Source organism: Rhinolophus ferrumequinum, chromosome 20 (genome assembly GCF_004115265.2).
Source record: "Rhinolophus ferrumequinum isolate MPI-CBG mRhiFer1 chromosome 20, mRhiFer1_v1.p, whole genome shotgun sequence".
Classification (NCBI taxonomy): Eukaryota; Metazoa; Chordata; class Mammalia; order Chiroptera; family Rhinolophidae; genus Rhinolophus; species Rhinolophus ferrumequinum.
In genome coordinates this window covers 18417883-18431942 of record NC_046303.1, presented here as the reverse complement: position 1 = coordinate 18431942, position 14060 = coordinate 18417883, and the positions used below count along the sequence as shown (strand labels likewise).

At 38.2% G+C, this 14060-nt stretch overlaps 1 protein-coding gene across 3 annotated transcripts in view; it reads left to right on the top strand.

Annotated features, from left to right (window-relative positions):
* DNAH11 (dynein axonemal heavy chain 11) overlaps positions 1 to 14060 on the top strand; it is a 294793-nt gene that overhangs the window by 164471 nt on the left and 116262 nt on the right. For all 3 annotated transcript variants that reach the window (XM_033088403.1, XM_033088404.1, XM_033088405.1), the window contains one exon: positions 13512 to 13673. In XM_033088403.1, the coding sequence (XP_032944294.1) occupies positions 13512 to 13673 (162 nt within the window). The remainder of the gene's footprint in view (positions 1 to 13511; positions 13674 to 14060) is intronic.

The window sequence follows — 14060 nt, the reverse complement described above, 5'->3', positions numbered from 1 at the left end:
TTATCCTTTTCTTCAGTTTCTTACATTAGATTAACTTCAGTGGAATTATCTTCCTTTCAATCTGCTGGATGCTTTTTTATTTTTTATTTTTTTGGTTTTATAATATTTTCTTCCTCAGGCCTCGTTAGGCTTTTCTTCTTCTTCTTCTTCTTCTTCTTCTTCTTCTTCTTCTTCTTCTTCTTCTTCTTCCTCTTCTTCTTCCTCCTCCTCCCTCCTTTTTCCTTCCTCCTTCCTCCTTTCTTCTACTCCTTCTTCTTTTCCTTCTTTTCCTTCTTTCTTCTTCTTCTTCTTCTTCTTCTTCTTCTTCTTCTTCTTCTTCTTCTTCTTCTTCTTCTTCTTCTTCCTCCTCCTCCTCCTCCTCCTCCTCCTCCTCCTCTTCCTCTTCCTTCTCTTCCTCCTCCTCCTCCTTCCTCCTTCCTCCTTTCTTATTCTTTCTTCTACTCCTTCTTCTTTCTTTCTTTCTTCTTCTCTCTTCTCTCTTCTTCTTCTTCTTCTTCTTCTTCTTCTTCTTCTTCTTCTTTCTTCTTTCTTCTTCTTCTTCTTCTTCTTCTTCTTCTTCTTCTTATTATTATTATTATTATTATTCATATCTGGGGTTTAACAACAGACAGTGTGGGTAATTTGCTCTTGGCTCATACTGTGACATGTTTAGGGACCATGACAGTCTCAACAGAGATGCTGAGCAATACTTATATCTAAGTGTCAGATTAACAGTAGCACACAGCATAAGCCAAAAGACTTAATACTCACACAAGTAATTTCCATGATATACCTTTGTTCTTATATAAAAGGCTCAAATACTCACCTACCCAGTAGAAAGTCAGATGTCACGAAACCTTACCCTTGCATGATTGTAAAGTCAAGTCTGTTCATATCTATATCTGACTGAGGAGCAGAGCACCCAGTTTCGCTTCCCTTATGTGGATGGCCATCTAGGATGGCTTCATCATTGTGAGGTGTCATCTACTATCCTTACTGTCCCTCATTCTGACACTTGCATTGATGGAGAACAAGAAACACTCTAAAGGCTCGGTTGTCCAGTGCCTGTTCCGGGCTCTGTCAGTCTCTCTGCCCTGCCAACAATGTCTTGCTTGTCAGGACCACAGCTCTCTGATACAGTGCCCTAGCTCCTGCCTTGCGTTTTCCTGATGTCATTTAACAGAAGCATAATGAAAAGAACTTCAGAGAGAGATGAAAGGTGCAACCTTGCATTCTGTCTTTGAAATTTCATAAAACAGCAAAACCTCAAAAAATTTAGGATGCCGATATCAATATTTTATTTTGCCCGGAAGAATTTTTTTAAGTTGCCCATCAGTTTGCTCATTCATTCATCCACTCAACATTCAGCAAATATATAGTGAGTGCCTGTGATGTGCTGGGGCCTGGGAGTATGATAGTGAGTAACAGCTGGCACCTGCCCACCCAGAGCTCACCTCGTCGTTGGGAAGGCAAGCATCAACCCCAACATTACACAAATAAGTATGAAACTACAATTAAGCACATTACATAAGGGGTATGTAAGATAACAGAAGACGGGGCAGTAATAGTTACACTGAAGGAACAATGATTCGGAAGTGTCTCTAAGAGTGAGTAGAAGTCATCTCTCTTATTTTACATTATACAAGAAAAATTTTAACACCAGTGCTAAAGGGTTTAATCCCAGAAGAAAGGGCATCCTGAGGCTGACCAGCAGCCACAAATCAACGAAAGGCCCGAAAGGGGGAGTGGGAATGAACAAAGACACTTACACAAATGTTGATGATGCGATCGATCGGTCTCCAGTGATGCTGAAGCACCGGCTTTATTCACCTTCACTACTTATATACCCTAAGAGTACGTGCACAACTACTAGTCAGCAAACAGTGGAATGCATTACATCATTGAACGTAAATTTTTAACTTTAACATTGACACTACAAATCACTAAAAACTCCCCAAACCAATTATCCCATAACAGAGCCTATCAATTATCCTGATAGCCATCAGTGATCTGTTTCCGAGAAACTGGCCATTCTCACCACCTTCCTCAGCAACTTGTAAACATCCACCAGTTGCAGGCAAAGATAACAACTGAGCCAGTTTGCAAGGCTTCAGAATAACAGGAAATTATGGCTCCCCACATCTCCCCCTTTTTTATTTTATTGAAGCAAAATCCATATTACAGGAGATATAAGGTGACGGTGCCTGTCTTAGGCACCCCGGGACCGTCTCATCAATTAACCCGTCTTTGGAACTTGTATTTTTTAATACAAGCCCTGTCTTAGGTGTTGAAGGACCTCCCAGGATTTACCCGTCATTGGCTAACCCGTCCCAATATATACAAGGGGGAGAGAGAGACTTAAGGCCTTGTCTTAAGCTCAAGCTGATGGATGTCAGCTCGCAAGTCTAACATCCTGCTGATGAAACATTTAATGAGGATGGGGAGTAGGCACAGAACCAAACAGACACAGATGCCCAATATAAGAAAAATCACAACAGAATGGGTAATATGAGGCATAGATGGCATAGCATTTCTAAGAGCATCAATAAACTCAGAAGCAGCCTGGGCTGCATCAAATTTCAAGGGTTCAGCTTCTCTCATATTTTGAATTTTCTCATGAAGCTGAAACATATCTAAAGACACATTAGCATCATGCCAAATTTCTTTTAGTATACCAAGGTCCAGAGATATTAACAGGAAGCATAACAAAAGATGGTTGTTTAAGTATCATAACATTAGTTCCTAACGGCACCCAAGAAATACAATTTGTTAAAGAACAATTATTACAGGAAGCATTAAATTGATTTTCTACAAAGTGTACATTAATATTTTCAGTCAAAAGTGTATATGGGGAAGGAACACAAGCAGATACATTAACAGATTTTTTAGACCAGTCTCTAGTCCCGTCTTGTAAATCAGTCACCTGACTGCAGGGAGTGCCTGATTTACAAAACTTTCCAAATGTTGTTTTATGTGTCCATCAGAAGGCAATCCTAGGGCGTGAGTATCATTGACATAAACTGGAATCTCAGGACCATCCCATACAGCAGGGTGGAGGATTGGTGGATCAGGTACATAGGCCCAATACGTCTGGTCTTCTTTTGCATTGTTGAGGGTCATCAATGTCATCAGCAGGTAGAGGGTCCACATGTCGCACCAATCGTTCTGGCAGCCACCGAGGGCCGTCTGCATCCTGTGGAAAAACACAAACATGCCCTCGGCCCCATATGAGGACTGGATCTGGGCCTTGCCAAGAGCCCGTAAGTGGGTCTTTCCATTTGACCAAAGCCTGAGTGGCAGTAGAAGGATGCCAAAAGCGCTCTGCAGCACTCTTACCATGGGCATCCAAGGTCAAAAAATTTTGAATAAAGAGAGAATGAGACAGGTAATTATGGGGCGTCAGGGGATATAACTCCCCCTTTTTTATTTTTTGTAAATTGACTTTTAATGTGTCATGAGTGCGTTCAACAATCCCTTGTCCCTGGGGATTGTAAGGAATGCCAGTAACATGATTGATAGAGAATTGCTGGCAAAATAAAGAGAATTTTTTGCTGAATGGCTTTCTCAACCTTAGAGAGAGCCTTTCGTGCAGGCTCAGTAAGAGACCTGGGGGAGGTCGGATCAGAATCTCCTTTTAAAATTTCAAACAGTGGTTTAAGATCTCCAGTAGTTAATCCCAAAGAAGGGCGCAGCCAATTAATATCTCCCAACAACTTTTGAAAATCATTAAGAGATTTAAGATGATCTTTTCTAAGCTCTATTTTTTGTGGAGTGAAATACTGAGCAAACAACTGAAATCCCAAGTAAGAATAAGGCTCACTTCTCTGTACTTTTTCGGGTGCAATAATAAGACCTGAGGCCAGAAGGTTCTCTTTCATATTCACAAAGCAAGCTAACAACACCCCTTCCTTCTTACAGGCCAACAAAATGTCATCCATATAATGAATGATGTAAACAGAAGGAAACTGTTTTCTGGTGTTATCAATTGCTTTACTAACAAACTTCTGACACAAGTTGGGGCTATTTGTCATGTCTTGGGGAAAGACTCGCCACTGATATCTTTTTATAGGCTAGTTTTATTTACTTTTTTAAAATCTTGTAACAATCTCTATTTCTCCGTTTTTTCTTAATTACAAAAATGGGCGAATTTTAAGGTGAAGTAGATTTAATTATATGGCCTTTATCAAACTGTTTCTGTACTATAAGATTAACAGGGAGGCCGGGAATCAAACCCAGGCCTCCTGCATGGCAGGTGAGAATTTTATCACTGAGCAACCAATGCTTTACTAGACAAAACATCTAAAATTGCCATTGAAAAAGAGGCAATGGGACCGTACTGTGCGCAAGCTTTTTTGATTTTTTTATTTGTTTTTATTGAAAAGGTCTCCTTTCTCTAAACACATTTTTTGTCTGGTCAAGCCTGTTAAAGACAGGATATACTCTAAATTGTTTTAAAGACTCTGTCTGCTTATGAGTCTCTTTGCAAGCCAATTGAAGAGGGGAGCGTACAACAGAATCTGATCCTGGCTTAACATAACTTGGCGGGGGGGTCTTTACCCCGAGGATCCCACTGATTTCTTAAAGAAATCTGGGGACCCAGAGGACAATTTTCTTTACTCACAGCAACTTTAAGCTCTACTAATTGTCTCTGAATCATCTTTATCTGTTCTGTAAGTGTAAACTATAGGATTTGCAAACCGCCTGCTTTTATGAGCTGCAGCCACCACTAAATCTTTCTGATCTTGAGGGTCTAAATCTTCCCAGTGTTTATCTGGAGGTTTTTGGCTAACAGGCTCTTTATTATGTTTAGCAAGTCCCTCTGCATATCTGACTCCTTTCCCCTCCTCTTTCTCCTCCGGAGAGGCGGCAGATGGAAAAGTTTTCTCAGCATAATCAGCCTCCTCCCTTTCTCCCAGCTCTTCCAGTAAAGCGGCAAACGGAAGGGTTTCTTCATTCCCTGCCTGTTTTACTCTTTCTAACTTACAGCCTTCCCTTTTAAGATCTAAGCAATCTCTGATTAGAGTCCACAATCCAAAAGTCTCTACCGGGACCCGTTGAGGTCTGTGGACAGTGTAACAATCTTGTAGTCTTTCCCCAACCTTTTCCCAGGTTTCCAGGCTGACGGTACCTTCATCTGGAAACCACGGGCAAACTTTCTTTACAAATTCTAAAAATTTATCTAATTGCTCTTTGCTCACCCTGCTGCCACGGGCGGCAAGAACTTTTTTGAGGCCTCTAACATACAGGTCCTTGCTGCTGGCAAGACCCATTTTCTCTAACGGTCCTAGCTGATAGCGAGACCTACTTCTTTCCAAACGGTCCTTGCTGATAGCGTGACCTACTTCTTTTCAAACGGTCCTTGCTGATAGCGTGACCTATTTCTCTTTTCCCTGACTCGGCCCTTCTTTCACACAAATAATTCAATCAGATGCCCGTCTGGCCGTGCCCCTTATGGGACCAAATCTGTTGTGGCTAAGGCGTGACGGTATAATTCCCCGACCAGGCAGAACCGAAGTTCTGATCGCCGTTATGCCATATGACAGAACCGGAACCTCAGATTAGGGCCCAAACAAGCTCCGTAACACGAGGTCGTGGAGCTATCACTCACTCACACACTCATTCGACCGAGGGGATAGTGCCCTACTCACCGTACCATCAGCGCTCTTTAACCGAGCTGGGCCCAAGCTGTACGGTGTTCCTCACTGAATCCCCCGTTTTCGAGCCCCACGTTGGGCGCCAAATGAGGCTGACCAGCAGCCACAAATCAACGAAAGGCCCGAAAGGGGGAGTGGGAATGAACAAAGACACTTACACAAATGTTGATGATGCGATCGATCGGTCTCCAGTGATGCTGAAGCACCGGCTTTATTCACCTTCACTACTTATATACCCTAAGAGTACGTGCACAACTACTAGTCAGCAAACAGTGGAATGCATTACATCATTGAACGTAAATTTTTAACTTTAACATTGACACTACAAATCACTAAAAACTCCCCAAACCAATTATCCCATAACAGAGCCTATCAATTATCCTGATAGCCATCAGTGATCTGTTTCCGAGAAACTGGCCATTCTCACCACCTTCCTCAGCAACTTGTAAACATCCACCAGTTGCAGGCAAAGATAACAACTGAGCCAGTTTGCAAGGCTTCAGAATAACAGGAAATTATGGCTCCCCACAGCATCCCTTTAAATTGAATAAAATTTGCCATTTTGAAAAGCATGTTCGTATTCTTCACATTTTGCTTACATTTGGATATGGAGCTTACCAACCCAGTTTGGGGCTTGTTGTTGCAACTGCACAGGTGTATAGAGTTGCCACATAGTGTCTTATTCAGTAGATAATCAGGCATCTGATTTTCCGTTTTAAAACAAAACACAAACGAAAAACCAGAAATACTTTTACTTGAGGTTATGGGGCTGCAGTCTGGCCTGGAAAGTAGTGTGTGGGCAGAGCAGGCTCTGCAGATGAGCACGGCAGCTGAGGGGAGGGAATGAATATACTCCTGAAATATATAGGAATATACTCTGGGTCTGTAGAGTGAGGGATATAACTTTACCCCTCAGGTATAGATTTGTTCTTTGCTATCTACTGGGATTCCACATACAATTTCTTTATGAATGGAAGAGATTTTTCTTTTGTTTTGTTTTATTTTGGGGTTGTTTGTTTGTTTGTTTTGGAAAAGAACTAAAACTCCCCAATGTACAATACTACCTCTTGAAAAAAATTTGTACTGGCCAGTATTTATAAGTAAAAGTGCATGGGGAAAATTGCATTGCGTGTTACTGAAAAAGAAAATATGAAAATGTATTGAATATGTATATGTTGAAGATGCTGTTGGATCTCATAAAAATAATTGAAATTAAAAGGCTATTAGATGGCAGGAAGACGCAGGAAGATATAAAGATGATAATCGGGGAATATTTTCTATGTTAAACCTCCATTCCTATGAGGATTCTCTAAGTAAAATTCAGATCTTATCATTCTTGAAAAGTACTGAGACTTTTGAGGATAAATGCAAGCACAAGTTGTGGATAGAAGATTCTGAAGTAAATATGTGGGAGGATTACTTCTATCTGAGAATAAACTATATCAAGTGGAAAAAAATACAGAATGACAGTAGCAATTCAAATTTCCATTACGAGAGGAAATGGACTGAGTTCTGTTAGTGATATACAAATAAATATGTACTTATGATGGGATCTTATCTAAAAGAAATTGAAATGTACTACAAGGCACAATGAAAAGTGGGTTATTGCAAATGAGTCATAACACCTGTGTAGGGGGGAGAAAGGAATAGAAAATTCTATGGTATGGATTCCAAAAGCAAGTTCCTGACATCCAAATGTTAGAGCTGTAGGAAATACATAGATGGTGATTTCAGGGTTGGCTTTTTATTTGTGAAAATTTACTTTTAGAAAAGAGCACAGCTGTCTGAGACATTTTTAACCATATTTTCTTAGCCGACTTTTCTTTCCAATCCACTGCTGGGAACTAAATTAAGCCAATTTGGTCATTTGCAATTGTCAGGAACTATACGGCGGGGGGTATATTTCAGTGACCTTCAGTACTTAGAGGTAGATGACATCTGTTCGGGTGGCGGGGGGGAGCTTTTCTCCCCAAAACTCCCAACTCAAAGAAAGAGTCTCCGACTGAATTCTGCTACACATAAAGTTTATGTGTAGCACATAACTTAAAATAAGTCTTAAAATCTTAAAACCTGCTCTGTAAGTTTGTTGCAATCCTAGCTTTGTCCTTTGAGGAACCTGACTTACCCTTATTAGAAGGGTCCTTTGGGGCAGATGGCAATATTCTCATGGTAGGATTCAGCTGATCTTATTGGAATCACATAAAAAGACTGTCTTTCCATACGCTATCTACCATAGGACTGATCAAAATCCAAAGTCTAAATACCCAAAGGTATAACTACGGGGGTACCTCAATATCTAAATTTCCCATTTTGTTCATACAGTAGTGGAGATACAATATTTTTATTTTCCTCAGATATCTTGAACACTGCTTATTTTATCAGTGAAAAAAATCATATCTAATATCGATGATGCTAACTAACCAACCATTTATGTTGATGAGAGAAGTTAGCTAAGAGCTCAGGTAGTTGACTTTGCACTGTGAGCTTCCATTAGAGTATGTGAAATGCTAGTTAAATATCCCTAGGCTGTGTAGTCTCTATTGGTGTACTTCAGATATTAACCAATGGCCCCCAAGGTGGGGTATTTGGATACCCCAAGGTGAGTATCCAAATGCATGTCATATTAGACTGAAGTATTTCAAAGGTAAATGATATAGGACGAGGTGGCTTTATGGGTAAATTCAACCAAGTATTTAAAGAAGAATTAATACCAATCCTTCTCAGACTCTTCCAAAAAATAGAAGAGGCCGGAACACTCATTTTACAAGGCAGTATTACCCTGATAACCAAAGCCAGACAAGGACACCACAAGAAAATTACAGGTCAATTTTCCTGATATGTAAATGTAAAAGTCTTCAACAAAATATTAGCAAACTGAACTCAACAGCACATTAAGAGGCTCATACAGCAGGATCAAGTGAGATGTATTCCAGGGATGCAAAGATGGTTCAGTATCCACAAATCAATCAATATGATATACCACATTAACAAAATGAAAGATAAAAATCATGTGATCAACTCCATAGATGTAGAAAAAGCATTTGACAAAATTCAACATCCATTTATGATAAAAACTCTTAACAATGGTATAAAGGGAGCATACCAACATAACAAAGGCCATATGTGACAAGCTCACAGCTAACATCATACTCATTGGTGAAAAAGCTGGAAGCTTTTCCTCTAAGATCAGGAACAAGACAAGGATGCCTATGCTCTCCACTTTTATTAAACATAGCACTGGAAGTTCCAGTCAAAATAATTAGGAAAAGAAAGACGAGAGAAAAAAGAAAGGGCATCCAAATTGGGAAGAAGTAAAACCATCTGTTTGCAGATGGTATGATCTTGTGTATGGGAAACTATAAAGATTCCACACACAAAATAAAAATAAAAGCCTGTTAAAAGTAATAAATGAATTCAATAGTGTTGCTAGATACAAAATCCACGCACAAAGTTACTGTTGCTTTTCTATAAACTAATAACAAACTATCAGAGAAATTAAGAAAACAATCTCATTTACTATATCATCAAAAAGAATAAAATACTTAGGAATAAATTTAAAGAGGTGAGAAACTATACACTGAAAACTGTAAGACAGTGATGCAAGAAATTGAAGACAAAAAAAAAAAGATATTCCATGTTCATGGATTGGAAGAATTAGTATTGTTAAAAATTCCATACTACCTAAAATGATCTACAGATTCAAAGCAGTTCTACCAAAATTCTAATGGCATTTTTCACAGAAATTAGGAAATAATTCTAAAATTTATATAGAACCACAAAAGATCATAAATACCAAAAGCAATCTTGAAAAAGATGAACAAAGCTAGAAGCATCATACATCTTGATTTCAAACTACATTATAAAACTGTAGTAATCAAAACAGTATGGCATTGGCATAAAAAACAGGCACATAGATTAACAGAATAGAAAGCCCAGAAATAAATCTATGCATATGTGATCAATTAATTTTTTACAAAGGAGCCAAAAGTATACAATAGGGGATGGATAATGTCCTCCATAAATGGTGTTGGGAAAATTGGACAGCCATGTGCAAAAGAGTGAAACTGGACCCATATTATATACCAAAATAAAAATCTTCTCAAATGAATTAAAGACTTGAATATAAGATTAGGAACCATAAAATTCCTAGAAGAAAACATAGGGGGTAAGCTCCTTGACAGGGGGAGGAGGGTTGTGCAATGGTTTTTTTAAGATTTGACACAAAAAGCAAAGGCAACAAAAGCAAAAAATAAGCAAGTGGGACCATTACAAACTAAAAATTTTATGCTCAGGAAAGGAAACCATCAACAAAATTAAAAAGACAACCAACCTATGGAATGGGAGAAAATATTTTCAAACCACAGATCCAATAAGGAGTTAATATACAAAATATACAGGGAACTCATACAGCTCAATAGCAGAAAGCAAATAATCCAATTGAAAAATAGGCAAAGAACCTAAATACACATTTTTTCCAATGAAAACATACAATTGGTAACTGCTACATGAAAAGGTTCTCAACATCAGTAATCATCAGGAAATGCAAATCAAAACTACAATGAGATATCACCTCACACCTTTTAGAATGGCTGTTATCAAAAATACAAGAAATAACAAATGCTGGTGAAGATGTGGAGAAAAGGGAACCCTGTATACTGTGGGTGAGAATATACACTAGTGTAGGCACTATTGAAAACAGAATGCAGGTTCCCCAGGAACTTAAAAATTGTAACACTATATGATCCAGAAATCCCACTTCTGGGTATATATTGAAAGAAACTAAACTATTATCTCAAAGAGATATCTACACTCCCACACTCATAGCAGCATTATTCATGGTGGGCAAGGTATGAAAATAACCTAAGCATCCATCCATACAATAGAATATTATTCAGCCTTAAAAAAAGAAGTCCTGTGATGTGCGACAACATGGATGAACGTTGAGGGCATTGAGCTAAATGAAATCAGCCAGACAGAAAGAAATACTACATAGTACCCCTTATATGTGGAATCTAAAAAGTAAAAAAGTTGAACTCATAGAAACAGAGAGTAGAAAAGTAATTGCCAGGGGGTGGGAGGTGGGGGAAATAGGGAAAGATTGGTAAAAAAGTTATAAATTTTCAAATACAAGACGAATAATGCCTGAGAACCTAATCTATAATATGGTGACTATAGTTGATAACACTGTTTTGTATAATTAAAATTTGCTAAGAAAGTAGAACTGAAATGTTCTCGCACACAAAAAAGGTAAATATGTGGGGTGATGGATGAGTCAATTGACCAGATTGGGGGAATTCTTTCACAGTGTCTATGTGTATAAAATCATCACATTGTACACTTTAAACATCTTGCAATATTATGTCAATTATACCTCAATAAAGCTGAAAAAGTAAATTAGAAATAACGTAACACCCTTTTTTCAATCATTTATTTGTGTTACTATTTTTTATAAATTCTTTGCCATGTTAGTCTCTCATGAAGTTAAGGGAAATATAATAGGAAAATTATCCAGGATGTTTCCCACCCCACACCCATCCTCTCCTCCCCCTCCCCACACACACAATAATGTTCTTGAGGCAACAACTTGAGCTTATGTTGGGTTATCTATAAAGTTGTGGAGACTGTTTCAGAAAAACAACCAACACGTTGCAGAGATTAGCATGGGCTTTCAAAAAAAATCTCACGTAAGACTACTACCAAGGAAACTGGGTGGCAGGAGAAATTCTGTGCTAGATTTCTAGCAAAACTAGAACTGAGCAGTAAATTGGGTGAATAATGGCATTCCTCAAGGCTAGTGTGATACTGTCTCTTTTAGGAAGTATACTAATGAACAGCTATACTTCTGTAAGTTAGTTCCCAGGGTCTACTTTAGATGATAGAATTCAGGTTATTAATGATTATCTAATTTATTTTACATTCCCTACATTTTTTTTTATTTCACTCTGTATGTAGATAGAGACTTAGATTCTACGAGAATTTCACCAACAAAAGCAATGAAAATGTAAATGTTTTCTTTAAGTATTCCCATAGAAACCTTAAAACTAGTATTAGGTTGTAGCCGTGAAGGTAAGAATCACCTGGAGGACTTGTTGAAAACACAGGTTGCCAAGCGCCATCCAGAGTTTCTGATTCCTTAGGTCTGGAGTGGGTCCAAGAATTTGTATTTCTAAGCAGCTCCTAACACTCCTTTGAGTTCTGGTCTCCTGCTACCCACCCTCCATGTGAAATTTAGGTGGCATTGTGAGGATCCTTATTTAAGCCATAATAAATAACAGGAAAAATGTCTTCAGCTGTAAAATTGTAGAAAAGAAAAATAATTTTTTAAATGAGCATTCTACATTCTCTTTCAATAAATCCTCAAAGCATGTCATTAAAGTAACTCAGAGAAAGTTTTTTATTTTTCCTGAAACTAAACACACATGGTTCAGATACTTTGTTTTCTAATACATTCTTTAGACCTGACAGTATGCCAATAACAAGTGTAGAAATGCAGTAAGTGTAGAAGTAATGGAAATATTTAAAATCTCAAGTAAAGGATGCTTCTTTTTCTTTGCCCTTGCTACAATTATGTATAAATTAAATTTTCTAAAATTATCACAAATGAGAGATAAGTGGGTGTGGAAAACAGTATTTTAGGACAGAAAGGAGAAACATTCAAGTATAGGGAGAAAAATAAGGCTGGTAGGAAAAATCTAAAAACCGAGATATGTGTGAAAATTATGCACTGTAACTGAGGCTTGTTAACTTTGCATATGTAATATTATAGCAGTTAGTTTGTAACTATACTTTTTGGGGGGGGGGAATTTTATTGGGGAATATTGGGGGACAGTGTGTTTCTCCAGGGCCCATTAGCTCCAAATCATTGCCCTTCAATCTAGTTGTGGAAGGTGCAACTCACTAGCCCATGTGGGAATTGAACCAGCAACCCTGCTGGTTCAGAGCTCACGCTCTAACCAACTAAACCATCCGGCCACCCCTGTAACTGGACTCTTGAATATAATGAATAAACGATCAGTCAGCTTATGCATTGTTAAAAAACATTTTAGGTCTTAGAATGTATCTCGAGTTGTTGAAGAGCCATAGTATATAAAATAAACATAGTAAAACACGTGATAAATGAGATTTTATATAGCTTCCTGTATCCTGGTGATTTTATGTGAATTTTTTAAATGCTACAGAAAAAAAAAATCCTTTGAAAAAGAGTATGGAAACATATTCAGATTTAAATTAACTCTCAAATCATTAAATACCTATATAAATAAAACCTGAGATTTAAAGCAGAAGCACACATTTCTTATCAGGAGCTTGTATAAACGGAGTTTTTTACTCCTTTAAAAATGTGAAGAACTCAAGTAAATGTATTTTATTTTAAATGGAACAAAGTTAACATTTAAAATGATGAAACACTTTTTAAAAAAAAATAAATAAAAAAATACCAAAAACGTGTATTGCGCAGTTTTATTGAGCCTGATGAATTACAGAATGGAAGGCGATAGAAGAAGAAAGTGTTGGCATTATTTTGCCATGATGATTTGGTTTTGATTTTTATTTTTTATTGTGATAATGTTACTTGTGTAATATAAAAGAACACATTTCTCACACTTAATGATAATCCTCAAAAATGTTTAAAAAGGAAAGGGAAAAAATTTTAAGGAAAGTGCAGAGCAGTATTTTTGTGTATTTGATGGGGCAGCCACTCGGGGCAAGTTTACACTTTGATTAGCAAGGAGGTTCATGTTACTTTCCACTCTGTAGTGCTTTAGGACAGTTTAATGTCACGGTTGGCTGCATGCCTTTCTTCCATTGTCTAGGATTGCAATATAATGCTTTGCTCACTCATCACCCTCCTGTTTCTGCCCTGCCCCCATGTCTCCACAGGTCATTTTGTGTTTCTCTCCAGTTGGTCACACGCTGAGAGTTAGAGCTCGGAAGTTCCCAGCCATAGTTAACTGCACGGCTATTGACTGGTTTCATGCGTGGCCGCAAGACGCTCTGGTCTCAGTCAGCAGGAGGTTCATTGAGGAAACCAAGGGAATTGAGGTATGTGTCATGGCAGCCTCAGAATCTCTCTCTCTCTCTCTCTCTCTCTCTCTCTCTCTCTCATTCTCACTCTCACCAAAAGTCCTCAATAAATAATTTCCAAATCACACCTATCAGAAAGTTGTCCTTGTTTGTTAAAGATAAGGTCTTCTTTTTTCGTTTACATCCTATGCAGAAAGTTGTCCTTGTTTGTTAAAGATAAGGTCTTCTTTTTTTGTTTACATCCTATGGACGGTGACTGACCTCTTTGCACCATGAGGTGTGTGTGCATACGCACTTATACACACACACACACACACACACACACACGCACACACTTCCAGCACGTGAGAATGTTCTGACTCATGCACTGACTCACCAGAAGACCAGGATCATTACTTCCTTGAA